This window comes from Balaenoptera musculus, chromosome 6 (genome assembly GCF_009873245.2).
Source record: "Balaenoptera musculus isolate JJ_BM4_2016_0621 chromosome 6, mBalMus1.pri.v3, whole genome shotgun sequence".
NCBI lineage: Eukaryota > Metazoa > Chordata > Mammalia > Artiodactyla > Balaenopteridae > Balaenoptera > Balaenoptera musculus.
The window spans coordinates 96,442,339-96,463,437 of NC_045790.1; the positions used below are offsets into that span (position 1 = coordinate 96,442,339).

The 21,099-nt window shown below is 48.8% G+C and overlaps 1 protein-coding gene across 13 annotated transcripts in view; it reads left to right on the plus strand.

Moving 5' to 3' along the window:
• The window catches only part of ZNF618 (zinc finger protein 618), a 181,218-nt gene that overhangs the window by 139,020 nt on the left and 21,099 nt on the right, over window positions 1-21,099 (plus strand). For 3 of the 13 annotated variants that reach the window (XM_036856274.1, XM_036856275.1, XM_036856278.1), the window contains 5 exons: window positions 1,063-1,152; window positions 12,647-12,886; window positions 16,581-16,664; window positions 19,077-19,121; window positions 20,094-20,171. In XM_036856274.1, coding sequence (XP_036712169.1) covers window positions 1,063-1,152; window positions 12,647-12,886; window positions 16,581-16,664; window positions 19,077-19,121; window positions 20,094-20,171 — 537 coding nt within the window. Of the gene's footprint in view, window positions 1-460; window positions 521-1,062; window positions 1,153-12,646; window positions 12,887-16,580; window positions 16,665-19,076; window positions 19,122-20,093; window positions 20,172-21,099 lie in introns of all 13 variants that reach the window. The other 10 variants (XM_036856268.1, XM_036856270.1, XM_036856269.1 and 7 more) reach the window with 9 other exon arrangements.

The window sequence follows — 21,099 nt, forward strand, 5'->3', positions numbered from 1 at the left end:
AAATAATGAGCAGATGTGCAAAAATTTCTACGAGGATATGGATCACAGCATTTTTTTTATAAGGGAAAAATTTTGAAACAATCTCAATGTCCTCTGGTTTAGGAGACTGGCTCAGCAAATTCCAAAGTCCAGTGGGAACCAGGCAGCCAATAAATGCAGTAGAGATCGATGTTTATTGATTTGAGCAAGATGTCTACAAAATATTGTCGATTGAATGCACCAGGTTACAAAGAGCATATAGATCAGGGCTGGCTAATTCAAGGCCCGTAGAAGCCAGACGGCTGACGTCAGTGAGAGATGAGATGGGAGTGCAGGGTGGGGTCTGGGGCAAGTGGCCAGGTGAATGCTCCAGCCCATGGGGTAGCTGCTACTCTTTTTTGGGGATTATAGATGATTGAAGTTTCTCTTATACTTAAAATTTTGTATTTGTATTTATCAGTATTTTATAATTTTCCCCCAGTGAACAATATTACATCAGAAATTTTTAAGAAGAAAGAAGTTAGGCAGTGCCAAAAGAGAGGTAAAGATGAAGTCCGGTGGGACCCAAGAGGAAGATGTGACCCCTTCTGCCAGAGGGTGGGGGGGTGTTTGGGGGCAGGGAAGGTCCTGGAGACAAGGTGACCCACATGTGGCCATTGCAGAGGGCAAGGCTTGAAAAGGGGCTGATAAAGAGGTTGGCACTGGAGGTCAACTCAGGACACCACACATTTCCTGAGCACCGGGGCCTGGGGGTGGAGCGATGGAGGAGGACAGCGTGTGCCAGGTACTGTTCTAAGCATGTGACATACAAATTTAATCCTCACAGCAATCCTATAAGGTGGTCCTATCATTGCCCCATTTTACAGATAGGAAAACTGAGGCACGGAGAGGTTAATAGATTTGCCTGAAGTCACACAGCTTGAAATAGAGGAGCTGGGATTTGAACCCCGGCGGTCTGACTCAAGGGGGCTCCTGATTCTAGTTGGTGGTCCCAGAATGAGGAGGGGTTTGCGGGGAGGGAGCAAGCTGCTACTTCTGGATGGGACCAGGCACCCATTCCCACACTCTTCTCTCCTTGGACAGAAACCGGCAATTATACCTGTGAATTCTGCGGAAAGCAGTACAAGTACTACACGCCCTACCAGGAGCACGTGGCCTTACACGCCCCCATCAGTGAGTACCTTCTCTGGTTGGGGGCAGGGTGGGCCAGCTATAGGCTGAGGCTCTGGAGTTTTGCCAGGGGAGGGTGAAAGCAAAGGTGAACTTGTTCTGGGTCAGCCTCTAGGTGTCCAGGTCTGACCTGAGGCCACCTGACTGCAGGAGCTGGGAAAGCCCCACCCTTAAGCCAGGAAAGCCTGAGTCCTCCCCCGGTGGTCTCAGAGACCTGGGCCCATGTGGATTTTGGGTTAGGAAGGGTGGGCATCATTCACCCAAGTCCTTCAGCAGCCTTGTCCTCACCTCTTCCAAGCACCTCCAAATCACGTGGTTCCTGAGTCCCCACCCCCAAAGGCAGCACCGTGTAATGCAGCTTCAGTCTGAACCAGTGCAGGGCCTAACCCAGGCTAGAGGATGGTCAGTTAGACAAGACAGCTTTGCCCTTGGAGGTAGAAAGGGTAAGAAGTCAGAAGGAGTGACAAGCTGGCCCCAGAAGCCCCGGGTATTAGTCCCAGTGGAGTCACAGGCATGTGTGTGGCCTTGGGCAGGCCCCCAATCTCTCCCTCCTCCCCTGGCCTGGGAGGGAAAGGGTTCTAAGGATCCTTCCCACAGGGACATCCTGGCCTTCCATTCTCCCGATGCAGCTGATTTCCCAGCTTCCCTTTTGGATGTCAGAGGGGGCTGTATTCTTAGATCCCCAAGTATATGAGCTAAGAGGGCCCTCAGTCCTCAGCCAGAGTTCTGACAGGGCGGGGCTTAACCACACTGCAGGGCAGTAGGGTGGGATGTTTAAGAGGTATTTGGGAGTATCCCTGCTTTTGTTCGTCACAACAGAGCTATGGGGATCCCACTCCACAGTCTGTGGATGGGAAGATTTAGGTTCAGGGAGGGGAAGGGATTATGCAAGGTCATCAGGGTGCAAGGTGCCTAGAGTAGGGGAGGCCCAACCCTCCTGGAGCACTGGCTGTAGCAGTACAGGCACGTGGGCCCCTGAGGGCTTTCAGGTGGGCAGGGAGGGTTGTCCAGAGCTCAGGCGATGGAGGAGGTAGCTTCTCCAGGAAGTCCCGCCTGCTCTGCAGAGCAGCAGGACTGAGGGGTCCCCCTGTGGGCGGGAGCACCCATCCTTAGGTGGAACCCTAGGCTAAGCTTCTCATCCTGCTAGACCCCTGACTGCTGGGTAACCTTGGACCTGTCACTTCCCTTCTCTGGGCTCAGGTTTCCCACCTGTGGGAGCTCTCAAGGTCTTTTCAGCCCAGGGGTCTGGATTCCAGTCATCTCCAGTATAAGGAGACCCTCAGGCAGGCATCTGCAGTGGCTCAACTAGCAGAACCTATCCTGCCACCCATGCTAAGCATGTATGGGTTATTTAGTGCCCACCACATGTCCAGGTCCTATGCGGGGGAGAGAGGACACAGCTTACACTGGGTGGGCACTAACCCATCATTTGACCCACTCATGGTGCTGGTGCTGAAGCATCAGGGCTGTGGCTGGCTTGAGCTCCTTGGCTCAGACCCCTCTGGGGATCCCGCTTTCCATGGGCAGGGACAGGGGCAATTGTGTGTGGGTACCTGCTTACCTGTGCTCTCCAGGGAAACAGCAACTGCCCCGCTGCCTGGTGCCCAGAGGGGATGCTACACAGAATGCACTTACAGTTAGGTGTTAGTTACAAAGCCAGCCTGCAACTTGGGTTTCAGCCTTTGGAGAAAACCTTCAGTGCTGTTTCTGCTCTTCCCCCAAATGGCTCTTGCTGGAACAAGTTGAATAAGGTCATGGAGTTATAAGAGGAGGAGCTTGGCTTGAACCCAGACAGGCAACCTCCAGGCCCATACCCTTAACCATGAAGTTCTCCTGCATCACATGTCAGATGGTACAGCAGGAAGGGGTGCTTCATTTGTACCCTGATTACTTCCCTAACATCCAGGTACTTCTCTCCTGAAAGGCTGTCTAGTCTTTCTCTGTTCCTCATTTTCTTGTTCTCTCTATTGTGAACTCTCTTTGTCTTTCTGCATCTGCATCTCTTCTTTATTACTGAAGTCTAGGGACTCTATGATCATCTATGTTTAAAGTTACAGGGTGAGAGATTTAGGCTAGATGCAACAGAGGATTGATTCTCCAAAGCTGACCAAGAAATAGCCCCTCCAGTGGCCTTTGGATCTGGATATTTGTATGTCCATGGGTTCTATGTGGAATTGGGGGCTGGACTTGATAGCTTCATCAAGTGGTACCCAGGGCCAGGCCTTGAGAGACCCTGGGTCTCCTGAGAGCATCCAGAGAGACGTAGGCTGACTGAAAGGAGGTCTAACGAAATGGAGTCATATAATATGTACTCTTTTGGGTCTGACTGCTTTCACTTAGCAAAATGTTTTTAAGATTCATACATGTTGTATATATCAGTTCATTCTTTTTTTTACTGCTGAGCAATATTCTGTTGTGTGCAAGTACCACAGTTTGTTGAGCCATTTGCTTGTTCATTTGAATTGTTTCCAGTTTTAGGCTATTATGAATAAAGCTGCTATGAAAATGCTTGTACTAGGATTTCTGTGTTCATTTCTCTTGGATAAATTCCAGGGAGTAGAATTGATAGGTCATAGGGGAGAGTATGTTTACCTTTTTAAGAACTGACAAACCATTTCCCAAGAGGACTGTAGCACCTTTCACTCCCACCAGCCACAGATGGGAGTTGCACTTGCTGCAAATTCTTGCCAACAGTTTGGTGGTAGGAAGCTATTCTGGTGAGTGTGTAGTGGTATTTCATTGTGGTGTTAATTTGTATTTTCCTGATGACTAATGATGTTGAGCACTTTTTCATTTGCTTATTAACCATTCGTATATTTTACTTTGGAAACTGTTTAAGTCTTTTGCCCATTTTTTTTGGTTGGGTTGTTTGTCTTTTTATTGTTAAATTGGAGGAGTTCTTTATATATTCTAGATCCAGGGTCTTTATCAAATATATATATTGTGAACATTTTCTCTCAGTCTTTGGTGTGACTGTTGATTTTCATATAGTATCTTTTGATGAGCAGTTTTTCATTTTAATGAAGTCTAATTTATCAATTTTTTTTATGGTTAGTGTTTTCTCAGTTCTACTCAGGATATCCTTGCCTACCTCAAGGTGGTGAAGATATTCTCCTTTATTATCTTTTAGAATCTTTATACTTTCAGCTTTTACATTTAAGTCTCTGATCCATTTTAAGTTAATTTTTGTGAATGATGAGAGGTATGATTTGAGATTAACTTTATTCCATATGACTGTCTGGTTGTTCCAACACCATTTGTTGAAAAGATTGTCCTTTTTCCATTACATTGCATTGAGACCTTTGTTGAAAATCAGTTGAATGCGTAAGTAAGTGTGAGTTTACTTCTGTTCCACTGATCTATTTGCCTGTGTTGGTGCCAACATGGTCTTATTTACTGTAAGTCTTAAATCAGGTACTTTCAGTTTTTCAACCTTGTGTATTTTTAAGGATATTTTCCTTAAAACAAGGAACTTTGCCTTGCAATATAAATGTTAGTCTTATTGCCAGTTGCTACAAAAAAATCCAACTGGGATTTTGTTTAGGATTACACTGAATCTATAGACCAATCTGGGGAGAACAGACATCATAATAATAGTCGATCTTCCACTTCACGAACATAGTATATCTCTCCATTGGTTTAGGTCTATTTAAATTTCTCTCAGCAATAGTTTGTATTTTCAGAGCAGAGGTCTTGCACATATTTCATTAAATTATATCTAAGTATTTTATGGGTTTTTTTGATGCTACTGTGATTTTTTTATTTTCCAGTTTTTGTTGCTATGATTTTTGTATATATTGAATTTGTTTCCTGCAACTTTGTTAAATTCACTTATTAGTTCTATTAGCTTTTTTCTAAATTTATCAGAATTTTTCTTGTACATACTGATGTCATCTAATAAAGACAGCCTTACTTCTTTTTTTCTAATCTGTATTCCTTTTATTATTCTCTTTCTTCCCCATTATGCTGATTAGGACCCTCCAGTTCAGTGCTGAATAAATGAAATGTGTGGATATCTCTGCCTAGTTCCCAATCATAGGGTTCAGTTTTTCATCATTAAGTATGATCATTTTCATCATTAAGTATTATGTTAGCTAAAATAGGTTTTCATAGATGCCCCTTTGTCAGTTGAGGAAGTTACCTTCTATTTCTAATTTACTGAAAGTTTTTATCATAGATTGGTGTTAGGTGTTTTTTCTATATCTATTGAGATGATCCTGTGATTCTTATCTTTTATTCTGATAATGTGGTAAATTACATGGATTGACTTTTTAAAAAAAATAAGTCACCATGTCTGTTCTTTATTAAAATACATTGACTATCAGAAAACCATGAAATGAACTAAAGGACATTACAGTGTTGGGATGTTTCTTCTTTTCCAGAAGAATGACTTCTTTTTTTGAGCTTCTTTTTCTTGGAAAGGCATCTAAATTGCTTTGAGACCTAGGGCAGTTTGTAGAGTTAATTTGCTTTCAAGCATGTGTTTTCTGATTACATCTATCTAAAATTCCCTAGAATTTTACCTGGCTTTTAATATCACTCCCCACACTGACCCTTCAGTGGCAGGGAACTACAGTCCTAGGATTAGGATAGTGCCCCAAATTCAATCAGTGGTTTGTTAACCATGCTCATAATCAAGAAAATAAATATTTCTGGTATTTTTTTTAAAAAACACCTTTATTGAAGTATACTGTCACTCAATAAAGTACCTTATTTAAAGTAAACAATTTGATGTTTTGACCTATGTATGCACCCATGAAACCATCACCACAATCAAGATAATGAACATATCCATCACCCCCAAAAGTTTCCTCGTGCCCTTCTGTAATCCCTCACTCACCACTTCCCTACCCCCAGGCAAGCACTGATCTGCTTCCTATTACTATAGATTAGTTTGTATTTTCTAGAATCTTGCAAATATGGAATCTTATAGTATCTACTCTTTTTGTGTGTGGTGGGGGCTGGCTTCTTTCATTTAGCATAATTGTTTAGAGATTCATCCATGTTTATATGTATCAGTAGTTCATTCCTTTTCATTGATGAGTAGTAGTGTTCCACTGTCTAGATGCAGATACCACAATTTCCTTCATCTGTTTACTTATGGATGGATATTTAGGTTGTTTCCAGTTTGGAGCTAATATAAATAAAGCTGCTGTGAACATTTGTGAACACGTCTTCCTATGGACAAATGCCTTCATTTCTCTTAGGTAAATACCTAGTCTGGATCATATGATAAGTTTAACTTTTAAGAAACAGTCAGGCTGTTATGCCATTTTACATTTCAACCAGCAGTGTATTTTACTTTTCTTGTAATGTCCTTGTCTAAGTTGGGTATCAGAGTTATGCTGGCCTCATAAAGTGAGTTGGGAAGAGTGTTCCCTGAGTATAGTGTCAATTAGGTTATGTTGGTTAATAATGTTCAAATCTCTATACTTTTACAGGCTTTTTAAAAAATCTATTTCTTCTATTAAGTAGAGGGAGAAGCATTAAAATCTGCAACGATAATTGTGGATATGCTGTTTCTCTCCTTAGTTCTGTCAATTTTTGATTCATGTATTTTGAAACTTTGTTTTTAGGTGCATACACTGAGGATCATTGTGTCTTGATGAATTGACCCTTTTTAAAATTGTGCAGTGCCCCTTTAAATCTCTGATAACACCTGTTGTCCTGAAATCTACTTTATTTGATATTAATATAGCCACTTCAGGTTTCTTAGGATTAGTATTTGTATGATAAATCTCTTTTCATCCTTTGAATCTGTGTCTTTATATATGAAGTGTGTACATATAGTTGGTTCTTGCTCCTTTATCCAGTTGGGCAATCCCTGCTCTTTAATTGAGGTGTTTAATCCATTTACACTTAATATAATTTATTGATATGGTTGATTTTAAATTTACCATCTCATTATAATTTTTCCTGTCGTCCCATCTGTTCTTATTCCTCATTTTTTCTACTTTTCTTGCCTTCTTTAATATTAATCAAGAATTTTTTTGTTTCCTCTGTTAGCTTTCTAGCTATACCTCTTTTTCTTTAGTGGTTACTCTGTGGTTTATAACATTCATCTTTAATGTATTACAGTTTACCATGAATTTATAACACATCACACATAATCCAAGAATCTTATAACAACTTACTTCTGTTTACTGCCTTCCTGTCCTTTGTGCTATTACGATGCATATACATCTACATAAGTTGTAAACCCAATAATTTTTCTTTTTGCTTTATATAGTCAGTTATTTGTTAAAGAAATAAGAAAATGCCTTTTATATTTACCCACATATTAAAATTTTCATACTTTTCTTTCTTTTTTATAAATCTGAATTCTATGTTATGATTTTCCTTTATTTCCTGAAGAGCTTCCTTTAACATTTCTTATACTGTAGGTCTGTTGATGAAAGAGTCTCTTAATTGAAAGTGTTTTCATTTCACCTTTTCTTTTGAAGGATATTTTCTTTGGATATGAAATTCTAGGTTGAGATATTTTTCTTTCAGCATTTTAAAAATGTCATTCCTTTATCTTCTGGCTTATGTTGTTTCTGATGAGAATTCAGAGATCATTCTGATTGTTATTCTGTATTTAATGGGTCTCTTTTCTCTGAATGCTTTTAAATATTTCTCTATATTACTAATTTTCAGCAATTTGATTATGATGTATAGTTTTCCTTGTGTTTATCCTGTTTGGGGTTCACTGAGCTTCTTAGATCAGTGGGTTTATATTTTTCATCAGATTTGGAAAATTTTCAGCCAGTATTTCTGCAAATATTTTTCTTCCCCAATCTCTTCCTTCTCCTGTTGAGACTTTAATTACATATATATTAGATTGTTTTATGATGTTTACAGATCAATTGAAGCTCTGTTCAGTTTTTCAGCCTCGTTTTCCCTCTGTGTTTCAATTTGGATAATTTCTAGTGTCCTGTATACAAGTTTACTGATCTTTTCTTCTACAGTCTTATTTGTTTCATTAGAAATATCCATCAAATGATTTTACATTTCAGCTATCATATTTTTCATCTCTGTAATTTCCACTTGGTTCCTTTTTACATTGTTTCTTTCATTATATTCATATTATCCTTTAAATGTTTGACCATATTTATAATAGCTGTGTTAAGGTCCTTGTCTGCTAATGCCATCATCCCTGTCATTTCTTTATGTTCCTATTGATTTTCTTCCTCTTGATTATTACTCACATTTTCCTGCTTCACCTAACAAATAAATTTTTATTCTGTGCTGCACATTGTGGATGCATGCTATGTTGTTGAGTGTGTGGATTTTGTTGTCTTCTTCTAAAAAGTGTTGAATTTTGTTCTGGCAGGCAGTTAATCTACTTACAGATCAACTTGATACTTCAAAGCCTTGTTTTAAAGCTGTGTTAGGGCAGTTCCAGAGCAGTCCTTATTCTAGGGTTAGAGTAATCCTTCTGAGGCATGGCTTTTCTGGGTCTCAACTGAATGCTGGAGGTATTCAGCAAGATCTCTCCTCTGGCAGGTGGAACTCAGACATCTCCTTGCCTTTTGCCACCTCTGAATCTTCAATCAGCTCCCCGCCCCACTCCCCCCGCCCCCAGCAGCTATTGGTTGCCAGTCTTTGCAGAGGCTCCCTCTGCACAAATACAGTTTGGTGTTCAGCCAAAGACTTCAAGGGACCCCTCTGCCCATTTCTGGAGTTGTTTTTTTGCACAATTTCCTCCTCTTTGTTATTCTTCCCTGTAAACTCCAGCTGCCTCAGAAGCCCTGAACTCTGATCACTGTCTCTCAGATCAGTGAGATTGCAGTGCATCCTTCAAGCTCCACCTCTGTGCTGTGGTCCAGAGGGTCTATCCTAGCAGAGAGCTGGGGTGATCCTGGGGCTCACAGCAGGTCTTCTTTCATGAATCGCAGTCTTGCACCATCTACATTCAGAGTCTGAAAATTCTTGTTCCATGCATTTTGTCCAGCTTTACAGTTGACACTGGAGGAGGGCTAGTCCTGTACCAGGTATACATACCATCATGTCCAGAAGTGTAAGGTCTCCAGTTCTCTTTCTAAGACTAAAATCTGTGAGCAGCGGTTCACAAATTAGATTCCTCTTGCATAACATCTCCCTTGCATTCCCTCCTCTAGCCTTTGAGCACCCTATTCCCTTTTGCCTCCAATGCGTTTCTACTCCCCTCTACCGCGTTAAAGGTTTCAGGGAAATCCTCTGGTCTTCCCTGCCTCTCAGCTGCATGGTTACCTTTCTTGAATCCTTATAGTCTCTGAATTTTTGTTCCAGTTAAATTTTCAGCTTTACAGAAAGAAGAGACCACGTGCTATCTTATTTTTAATATCTCTTATGTGTAAATATCTCATACCTTTCTTACTAGGCCAGTCTGCCAGTCTGGAATGCTTTCTTCCTTTCTCAGTGAGAACCCAGGTAGGACTATCAGCCTGATAACATTCCATGTGAGGAGGTCAACAGATGGAGCAAAAGGTTGAGTGAAATGAGTTAGGAGCCTGGGAAGTTTATCTTGGCTCGGCACTGATCTCCTCTGTGACCCTGGCGTGGTGCCCGTACCTCTCTGAGCCTCTTTGTCCCTAGCTGCCTTATACCCTTGGTACCAGTGGGAGGATAACATGTGAGAAGCTTCTTGTGCCCTCTCTTGGGCATCCCATCTTTAATGTGCTCTGTTTAAGTGGTTCTGAGCCATTCGTGCGTTGATTCCTGGTTCCACAATATCTGTTGAGCACTTCCTGTGTGCTAGGGAATGTGCCAGGCACTGAGTGCATAGTTGGGCCAAAGTGGCAGAGTCCCTACCCCCACGGAACATACAGGGTAACGGGGAAAAAGACATTGATCGAAGATCACACCATGGGTCATGATTGGTGGCAGTCAAATCTTGGAAGGGAAGAAGGGAGGCGACTGAAAGATAAATGACCAGGTTGGGTATCAGGGAGGGCTTCCAGAGGAAGTGATGTTTAGGTGGAGGTATGTAGGACCAGCAGTAGTGATCCAGGCAGAAACTGGAGGGAAGAACATTCCAGGCAGAGGGAATACCATGAGCAAAGGCCATGAAACTTGGAAGAGAGAGGGGTAGACTGAGAGGGCAAGGAGTGGGCAGGTCCCAGGCAAGGGTCCAGGGCAAGCAGGTGATGCCCGAGGGTTTACTGTATCATGTGCTTTTGGGTGTCCTGAGCTCCCTGCCACAGGGAAGGAGGGGCTTTCCCACACAGAATGCCAGGATTTTGACAGCAGGGTCACAGACCATGAAAAGATCTGATCCAGAGGGTCTCCTAGAAACCATTCTGCAGGTGGAGACGAGGCCTAAGAGGGGAAGCAACATGCTCTGTTTATTGCTCAGAAATTCTCTGTCCCTTGTGCCCAGGTGCCCGGGGGTGTGTTAGTGCCTAAGGGGACCACATGGCCTATGCAAAGACCTCCTTGAGAAGCTGGCAGGCTTGAGCCCCTGTCCCATCCTGGCACTAACTTTGTGTGGCTGTAAACTTATTAACCATTCTGGGCCTTGGTTTCCTTATTCCTAAAACATACCATTAATAACTATTTACACTTGAAGAGTAGTTTACCATTCAAGGTGCTTCCGTGACCTGTATGGATTCTCACAAAATCCCTGTGAGGTTGGTAGTGCAGAGATGGGTGTCCTGCTTTCATCAGTGGAGGTGAGGTGGGAAAACTGAGGCCAAGAGGGGAAGTAAAGAGTCCAAGACCACAGAAGCCGGAGGTGACAGACCTGGGATTCAGAGGTGGGTCAGGCTCACTGCACACTCAGTGCTGGTTCTGTTAAACAGTGAACCACAAGCTGTGGTCCCCAAACTATGCTTCAGGGAGACGGGAGAAATCAGAAATGGGATGCTGGACGCCTCCCTCAAAGTTTGATGTGTAGGTTTATCCTATGGCTAAGGAAAAAAAAATTGAGAATTGTGAGATGAGCCACTCTTCTGGTTGAACTCCGGACCTTCAAGGTCCTTCACTCTGAAAGGGAGGGAGGGAGAAAGGGGGATCATGTGTAGGTATCCTTCCCCACCCACCCCTCTCCAGTTCCTGATTGAGAAAGTGAGAATCTGGAGAGTGGGGTGGCGGGGAAGAGGAGTAGCGAGGGATACCTGTGTTCTCCGCAGACTGAGCCTGGGGGATTCCTCCTGGGGCTTGAGTGGGGCAGGTGAGGGCTTGCTTATGGGGCACGACCAAAGGACTCCCCATCCCCAGCTCCTGGCATCTGGCCGCTACTGAGGTGGAAAGGCAGTGACCTCCCCAAAGGGACAAGGGGGGCCAGCCTGAGTCCTCTGAGCTCACCTCAGGGCCTCGGGTCCTGTGTGACCTTGAACAAGGCCCTGACTCCTGCATCTCTGGGCCTGGGCTTCCTCACCGGCCAGGAGTGGGCAGAGGTGGAGGGTCAGGGAGCGCCCGTTTATTTTGGCTATGAGAGCCGTGGGCGCAGCGTCTGGTGCCCAGGATGGACACTGCCCTGGGAGCAGGGGTGTAAGAAGGTCTCTCCTCTGCCCCTGAGGCAGGCAGCAGGGCAGGGTCCTTCCCAGGCTCTGCGGCAAGATGGTACCCTCGAGATGTTCCCAGTGCCGGTGGGTTCCATGAGCCCCTGGTCAGCCCCGGAGGGGTCCCTGCTCTTGCCGTCTGGTCCACTCTTGCCCTCCGGGGAGAGTTGCAGTTGAGTGAAACCACTGCCTCCCCTTTCGGTTGGAAGGTGGCACTGTGGCCACATTCACGGGCTTGCCACCCTGGTAACTACGTCTCCGGGCAGCGTGCAGGAGTCTGCCACCTGAGACCAGCCAAGCTGGAGACCCGCTGAGGGTCAGGGCCCCCCACCCCTGTTCTCAGTAACTCCAGCTTCTGCAGAGAAGGCGGGCAAGGGAGGCAGGAGGTGTGGGAAATGGTGACACAAGCTGCCCCTAACCCCACCAGGGAGCTGCTGCACTGATTTCCATTAAAGCGTCAGGCGTTGGGTCGAGCACTGTCCCCTGAGATTGTCAATCCCAGGCAGTGCCCAGGAGCGCCACAAGCCCCTTCCCCTAAAACCGTGGGGCGACATTGGGCCCGCTGCTCTTCCCCTCCCCCATCAATCAACCCTGCACGTCTCTGCCTCTCTGTCGTCTGTCATTACTGCTGAGCCAGCCTGCCTTGGAAGGAAAAGAGGCTTAGGAGTCAACATTTTAGAAAATGCATTTGAACCTGGGTTGACTAATGCAAGTGCCCCAAGCACGGGTCACAGGCCGAGTTCTTAGACACGCAGAGCCTGGGTTGGTCAAGGGTTATGAGTGACCCAGCCAGTGGGCTGGTTAGTGCCCTCCAGGTAATGCTGAGTGTGAGCTGGCGATCAGGCTTCCCTTGAGGAGAAGCAGGGGAAGGTTCTAGACTCCCAGACTTTCTCAGGCTCCAGGTGGGAGCCAGAGCCCTTGCTCTCTCTGGACCAAGAAGTTTTGGCCCTTGAGCGTAGGGGTCTGTGGCCCGAGAGGCCACGTACTTGGTCGGCTCCAAGCGCCCTCGGCAACTGAGAGCGTGACCCTCTCAGGTACCGCCCCCGGGTGGGAGCCACCGGACGATCCAGACACGGGCTCTGAGTGTTCGCATCCAGAGGTCTCCCCATCTCCACGCTTCGTGGCAGCGAAGACCCAGACGAACCAGTCGGGGAAAAAGGCTCCGGCCTCCGTGGTCCGATGCGCCACCCTCTTACACCGCACCCCTCCAGCCACCCAAACCCCGACGTTCCGCACTCCAAATTCGGGATCTCCGGCAAGCAAGGCAACTGCAGGTACCAATGGCCTATGTTACCCTCACGCTTCCTCCACTCCCCACCCTTCTCCCCACCTGCCACAGCTGTGCCCGGGGTCATTGTTCCCTTGCAAGAGCGAGGGTGGTGGTCCCTAGCTCTCTGGGACGAATCTGGGTCCCGGCTCTGCCTCAGGCTGGCTCTGTGACCACGGCAAGCCACCTAGCCTCTCTGAGTCTAGGTTTTCTTACCCTAAATCAGAGGGTTGTACAAGATGGTTTGCAAACTAATTTTTTTAAGTAGGAGAATATTTTTCTCCCCAAGTCATGGCCTAAGGGGTTTTAAATTCTTTTAAATTAATTGCCAACATTTGAACATTAAGAGATTTTTATATGAAACTTTTGATTTCTAGCTTACATTGAAAAGTCAGATCTGGCAGTCCTGGGCCCACTTTCCTCAGGGCAGCAATTGCCTTGGGGCCGAGCCACAGCTGCCTCCTTCAGTAGAGCGTGTGCTCTCCCGTTTTCCACAGTCCCCACCGCTCCCTCCTGCCTCCCCAGTACAGTGGCCACGTGGCAGGTGCCATGTCTCATTGTGATCACACTGTTGTCTGTCTCACATCCAGCCCAGTTCATCCATTTACCTCACCTGCCTGGACCCTCTTGGCATGAGTTTGCATCCCCCATTTTTCAGAAAACCCAGTCTAAAAACTCATTTCTACGAAGAGCTGCTCTCCGTGAAGAAGAGTGTTTGGCTGGGAGCTCTGTTCTCTTGGCCTCCCTCTACCTCACTGTTCAGGCAACCCCTCCACGAGCCATAGCCCAGCAGGAAGCCAGTGGATGCCTGCTCCAGTGTTGTCTGAGTCTACGCAGAAAGGGCCCAGACTCTGGAAGGGTGAACAGGCAGTGAAAGGTGCACACCAGCCATTTCTTAGCAGTTATCGGGGAAAACTGATAAGACACACTGTGTGCTGAGTACCAGCTAATCAGGAATCCTGATTCACACCGGATGGAAAGAGCCTTGGGCCTCCTGCCTAGATACGTGGGATGTAGGGTAGAGTGATGACTTGGTCACTCTGGGACTACGGGCCTTTCAGATGCCCTTAAGAGGCCCAAGGTTATCCATTAAATGTACAAGTGATCAAACTGAGAACTCACTCAGATGAACCAGGGGGCTGGACCGATTACAGCCACGTGATGAGTTGTGCTCGCCTTTACTCTGGTTCAGAAGGCTGATCAGGAGCAAGGATGTGGTTCTTAAAAATGTTTGAAGCTGTGCTTATTGTGCTTAGGTCTCCCGAAAGGAGAGTAAGTAGTTAATCCACTTTGAAGGTAATGGTTTTCAGCTACTGTGTAGAGAAGAGCTAGTAGCCATTGTTTTTTGGCAACAGTAGTTATAAATCAGTTAAACAGGCTGGTCATCACGAACTTATTGGTGGTAGATACTGGCTCAATTAAATAATGGGATCACGGCTTTCAGGTCTTGATTTTACTCTCGACCTTGTGGCTGGGAGTTTTTGCATCTGCAGTTTCTGCAGAGAACTGCCTGTAGGGCCTGTGTGGTCTGTGGCAGCTCTCAGATCCCAGAGTCACCAAGTAAGCATCAGCAAGCGATGGGGCTTGCCTCTGGCTGCCTTTATGTGACCTGGAAGGAAGACTTGTGGTGGGCGTCACACCTGGATCACTAGCTGCGCAGGTCAGGGGACACCAGGTTGTGAGCCGGAGCCTGCGTGTTGGAGCTGGAAGTCGTCACTGCCCCCATCATGCTAGAATAGGCAGCCGCTCCCGTGCGTGCGTGTGTGTGTGTGTGTGTGCGTGTGTGTGTGTGTGCCTGCGCGGGGATGTCCCCTGTGGAGCCGCTCGCTGGTTTTCAGCCAGAGGTGCCTATAGCAGGGATAGCTGAACAAAATCTGCTTTATCAGCTGAGCCAGAGGAGGCTAATTATAAGAGTTTGTAACCTTAGTTGTGCTGAATTGTACCAATATGTTGGTCAGGCTGCACGAAAATCCTCCACAGATGGGTAACCATCCCTTGCATGCATGAGGGTTAAGATGGAGAAAGGAACCACTTCCCTGCCCCTTTAAAGCCCTTTTTAAAAAGGAAGCATCTGTCCCAAGAATGAAATCTCCTTATTCTGCCATCTTCAAGGGTTAGGAGCTTAGCCAGCCCCAGGAACTTGACAACCTCACTCTCTCTGGGTTTTCACCTATAAGATGCGAATGACAACGTGGACCTCATAGGGTGATTGGAGGATTATGTGGATGTAAAGCATCTGGACCAGTGCCTGGCCCATAGTAGGTGCTTCGTAAATAAGAGTCCCCCCGTTTTTCCTAAGTAAAGAATTGAGGGGCTTTCTTTGCCAATTTACAGATGGGATCTTGAAGAGGGCAGGTGTGTAGCTCTCAGTCCAGACATTTTACAGACACAGTTAGAAGAGAGGGTCTTGTGTGTGATGTTGTCAACAGCCTCTGCAAAAAGGAGGCTGCATCAGGAGGCACTGTCAGAGTCGGGGGCAGGGGAATTGAGTAGGGCCTGTAGGAGCCACCTGTGGCTTCCTTTCCCATCACCCCAGTGATCGTCTGGAACCCCGGCCCCCATAGTCTGAGCGCTTGCCCTCCTGGCATAGGGTGGCCTGGGTGACAATGGCATTTCCCAAAGTGGGTTCCTACAATCACCATTTTTGAAGGATGTTAAGGAATCTCATATTTTTAAATGGGCTTCAGTGGCCGATTATATTTCGGAAGAAGGTTGGGTTCAGTGAAGCTAGATGGGTCTCTCTCCGGGGGAACTTCTCAGAGCCTTTGATACCTCATGCAAGCTGTTTCTCCTTAAGAAAGAGGCTGCTGGGTCACTGCTCATCCCAGATTGACTTGTTCCCAGAAGCCTTTATATCCTGGCGCATCCAGCATCCCCAATGAGCAGCTTGGAAAAGCCGTCACCTTCTGGCTCTGATGTTTGAGACAGAACGTTGGTGTTTCCCACCTGGTTGGACCCTTTCTCTGACTCTGGCGTTCACAGAGAGTTCTGGGAGAAGGCGAGCCACTCAGGAAGGCGCGTCAGTGGAGACACCCCAGAATCACTCAGGGAGCCAGTCCCTTGTCCCCGATGAACCCCGAGCAGACCTCACCTGGTCTTTGGCCTCCCAGGGTGTGGGGCTACCCGGGCTCAGCCTATCATGACTTCTCTGCCACCCAGGGACCCCTTTTGCTCTCTGGCCCTCCTGCTCTGCCAGAGCCACCGCCAGAAAACAGTCTGTCACCCTCCCTGCTGCTTGGCGGGGCCTGTGTCAGCAGAATCTGGCAGAGCAAGTAGCGAGTGGCAGATCCAGATTACTTAGTGTCACGTGTGGCTCCCCAGGGGTCAAAGATGGGAGACCCTGGCCTGTGTGCCATCTCCTCGATCAGTTGGAGCTCATGAGTGCGCCCACATCCCACACACATCCCCCCCGTGCCTGGACCTCCACCCACCCTGGGCACTGTCGGGGGCCTCCTGGGATCCTGACAAGGTATCAGGCAATTCAGGTGAGCCTGAGGAGCTGCAGGTTTGGGGTTTGGGGTTCTGGAGCCCATTGCTCTGCTGGTTCCCCAGCATAAAGCCTCAGGCACTCACCCAGCCCAGGGGCCGGGGCGGTTCCCACGTCCCTGGCCTCCCAAGCCCCCTCTGGCATGCGCCTCCCTTTGGACCTGTTGCTGACCAGTCACCGTGGTTTTTCCTTGCTCTCTCCTCTCCCCACCCAGCAGAAAGCGCTTTCAGTCGGAGGGTAGAAGGCAAAGCACAAAACCACTTTGAAGAGACGAATAGCAGTTCCCAAAACTCCAGCGGTGAGTGTGCCCCATGACGGTCACCCTGGGCTGCCGCCTCAGTCCGCTCCGGGATCTTTGTGGTGTGTGATGGGGCAGGGTATTGGGAGGAGGCTGAGGACAGAGAATTAGAGGGCAGCCAGAGCCCGGCGGAAGCGGGAGGGGCCCTTTGTTCAGGGACATCCCTCCGGGTCTCAGGAGCATCTCCGGGACGATGGATCCTCTTTGTCTCTTCCCCATGGAGAGAGGAACTCCCCTGCCCCATGACCTGTGTGATACACTGACTCGGATGGCCCCCTTTGAGCCATTGCTGTGTTTATAGGATGAACATCACAGCCTTTTTTTTTTTTTTTCCAGAAGAAGCAAAGCGGGTACAGTAGAGAGAGCTGTGGCCTAAGAGCCGGAGGCCCCAGGTTCTGGTCCCCTTTTGGACCTGGGAACATCCAAAGGTTCCCTTCCAGCCCCTACCAGCCCAAGTAGGCTTGCCTGAGGTTCCCAGTGGTGTTTTGGCGCCCCCTGGTGGTTGCCTCCTGCAGGACTCTAGCGGAGCCCTAGAGCACCTTAGAGCAGCCAAAAGCCACTGTCCCTAGCCAGACCTGGGGCCAGCCTGGCAGAGCCATGTGTGATCACAAGCAGCCTCTGCCCGAGAAAGGCACAGCAAGCTGGTCTGCGCAGTGCCAGCCAGGGCAGGGTGTAAAAAAGATTTTGATACTTCCTTTATACTGAGGTAAGCCATCACTCACTTTCTTGCTCAATTAAAGTTTAATTCACCAGATTAGGTGTTGGCCTGTGCTCAGCACCGTGCTGGGCACTGCCTGGGTGCAGACAGATGATGCACGTGGCTTGGCCACCAGTCAGGGGCTTTATGAAACATCCAGGAGCGCAGACTTGCACATGCAGGCTTCCTCACAGTGATCTGAGCTCCGGCCAAGGCTCGACCCCAGCTCCACCATCTACAAGCTGGTGACTTGAGCTCGCCTCTCAATTTCACCTCTGCTGTGGAATGGGAATGGCACACACGTCCCTGTGGTGGGGAATATTCAGAGGGTGCCCTGCAGAGTTTACACACTCACGTGGTAGGCTGTTTTGGAGGTGGTTGTTTTGTTTTTTGTTTTTGTTTTTGTTTTTTTAATTAGTTAATTTATTCATTTTATTTTTGGCTGTGTTGGGTTTTTCGTTTCTGTGCGAGGGCTTTCTCTAGTTGCGGCGAGCGGGGGCCACTCTTCATCGCGGTGCGCGGGCCTCTCACTGTCGCGGCCTCTCTTGTTGCGGGGCACAGGCTCCAGACGCGCGGGCTCAGTAGTTGTGGCTCACGGGCCCATTTGCTCCGCGGCATGTGGGATCTTCCCAGACCAGGGCTCGAACCCGTGTCCCCTGCATTGGCTGGCAGATTCTCAACCACTGCGCCACCAGGGAAGCCCGGTGGTTGTTTTTTTAAGTAAACCAAGTGATTTGATGAATAAGTGCTCCGAGGAAGGGAGTGAGGTGTGCCGTGGGGGCCCCGAGAATGTTGCCACGATCCTTTAAACCATAGAGAGCATGTCGACTTTTCCAAACTGCTTCATCCTTTTGGAAACTATAACCCACTCAGCCCCTCCAAAAGGTGAGCCTTAAAGAGCTGGAGTGACTGGCCCAAGGCCACACAGGAATAAGCAGCAGAGCCAGGACCGAAGCCGCGGTCTCCCGGGAGCCTTTGTTCTCAGCCAGCCAGGCTGCGCCCCCTGCCTGTCCTTCCACCAGAGCCGATGTTCAGAATCGGGAATGACGGTGTGAAGCGCTGCTCCCGCCGGCAGCCACCATTTATTGAGCGCTTACTGTGTGCCTGGCATGTGTTCAGAGCTGTGTGTGTCTTAACCTGTTTTCATCCTTACCGCAGCCCAGTGAGGGTCAGTGTTACTGTTGTCCCCACTTTTGGGATGAGGAAACTGAGGCTCAGGAGAGGTGGATTGTTGCCCCAGGTCCCCAGCTTGTGAGTGGTGGAGCCAGGATTCCCGGCGTAGTCCGTCTGGCCCCGTTCTGCCGCCTCCTGCCTGTGAGGCGCACCTGACAACGCCAGGAAGCGCGGGGAGCTGCCAGCAGACAGAAGCCCTCAAAGCGCAGCCCTCCCTTGGCCGCTCTGGTGTCTGGTGCCAGACAGTACCACGCCGGTGCCAGGACCTAGAAGCAGCTCCCAGCTCCCTGTCCTGAACCAGGCAGCCACGCGTGGATATTTTCTCCTTAGTGCTCTGCGGGCTCACTTTTTGAAAGTTGTGGGTGTCCTGGAGGGATGGCCCCGGCTGATCTCACCCTGCCCGTGCCCCAGCCCCACCCCAGCTGCCCCCTCCTCCTCCGAGAGCCCATCTGGCTCACTACTTCCTGAGGACAGAAGTAATGACTGTCATCTCCGAGCACCAGAACCAGAAGAGACTTAGCTAAACTGTTTCTCTTTTGCAGAAACTGCAAGTCCCCTGATTTCCAATCCTTTCCCTCTCCTACAGAGTAAGTGATGGTCCCGTCGGGGGGCTGGAGAGGGCGAGGCAGGGCAGGGAATGAACTCAGCCAGCCACACATTCGGGACCTCCCCAGAGCATCAGACCTGGGCCGCCCTCCCAGGTAGACCCAGGTGGAGGAGGTGGAGGCACAGGGAGACCCAGCCCAGGAGGGTGGAGGAGTTTGGACAGGTGTCGGCCAGAGCTGTGACCATGGGCGGCCTGACTCTACCACCCCCAGCCCTGCTGGAACAAAGCCTCCCCTTCCTGCTCACGGGGGCGGCCTCAGGACGCCTCTTCCGAGCGCATCTCCGCCATCCTCCTGCTCTCTTTTCCCCACTCGTTTTTGCTCTCTTCTCTCTCTCTTTTTCCTTCCGCGTCCCTCTGCTGGGCACACGTGCTCCTGTTCCTCTGTGCTCTCATTCTTGCCGCCCTCCGGCCCGCTCCTCTTCCCTCTCCTGTCTTATCCCTGCTTCTCTAGCTCTTCTGTGTTTCTCCACTTCTCACCCTTTCTCTCACCCCTTCTGTCCTCTTTACTGCCCTCCATGTCCATTATGTTGTTTTTGGTTCATTCATACGTTCATTCATTTGTTTACTCAGCAAACTGCCGTCTGTGTGCTTCCACCGGCTGAGAGGTGGGCTGTGGAACAAATAAGACGTGGTCTCCGCCCTGAGAGAGCTCTTGGTCCCTTAGTGTTATCCCCAGCGCCCAGAACAGTGTGGCACACAGTGAGCACTCGATAAATGCCGCTTGACTGCACCCGGCGGTCTTTATCTGCCAGTCTTCCTCTCTCCATTGCTCCTCCCCCCCCGCAAGCCTCTCCCTCACTAGCTAGTGACAGGGGGACAGACAGGCCCAGAACCGTGAGTGCACAGCCCCCATGTGTGTCTGGGTGCCCAGTTCCAAAGCTGCCTGCGGCCCAGCAGAAAGGCATCCGTGTTCGTGCTGCCCCTAAAACGGCTGCTCCGTTTCTCCCTGCAGAGCCCTACACGTGCGGCGCCTGCGGAATCCAGTTCCAGTTCTACAACAACCTGCTGGAGCACATGCAGTCCCACGCGGGTAAGGGCCCCACGGTGGACGGGGGCGGGGTACTGAAGCCCCCCTTATCCCTCCCAACCTCAGATCCTGTGAAAGGCAGGGACGGCCAGGGCCAGCCTGCGGCCGCTCTCCCAAAAAACAATCACAGGACGTGGCAGCCCTGGTTAGTCCCTTGTAACTCAGCGTGGTCTGTGCCCTGCGGGGGCAGCTGGCCTGGTGGCAGCGTAGCCAGAGAGGGGGTCGGAGCTGAAGAAGGCTTCCAGAAATTGTGACCTTTGGCCGGAGCCTAGAGGCCAGACAGGAGCTGAGCAGGACAGAGTCGTGGAGGTGTGGAGGGTTGAGTGTGGTTTGAGACCCAGGTGAGTGGAGGAAGGGGAGGGCAGTGGAGAGAGCTTAGCGCGGGACAGCCTGGGGCGAGCCCCATTGCTTTCGCAGTCATACCCCCGAAGCAGCAGTCCTCAAACGTGAGCGTGCATCAGTCACCAGGAGGGCTGGTGACCGCACAGATTTCTAGGCCGCACTCTGAACTTCAGACGCGTGGGTCTAGGGCGGGGCCCAGGACTTGCATTTCTGACTGGTCCTCAGGCCACACACACCCGGCTTGTCCGGGGACCACACTTTGAGAACTGCTGCTGTAGAGCCACAGCTAGGAGTCTGCTGTCTGGACACCCTTTTTATCAGCTGTTTTGCCATCTGTCCAGCTTACAATGTCGGCTCCCTCACTAGACCACCAGCCTCCAATTTTAGGTTTTGGTCATAGTAGCACTGATATCTTTTTTTCTTTTTTTTTAACGTGTTTATTGGAGTATAATTGCTTTACAATGGTGTGTTAGTTGCTGCTGTATAACAAAGTGAATCAGCTGTACTTATACATATATCCCCATATCCCCTCCCTCTTGCGTCTCCCTCTCACCCTCCCTATCCCACCCCTCTAGGTGGTCACAAAGCA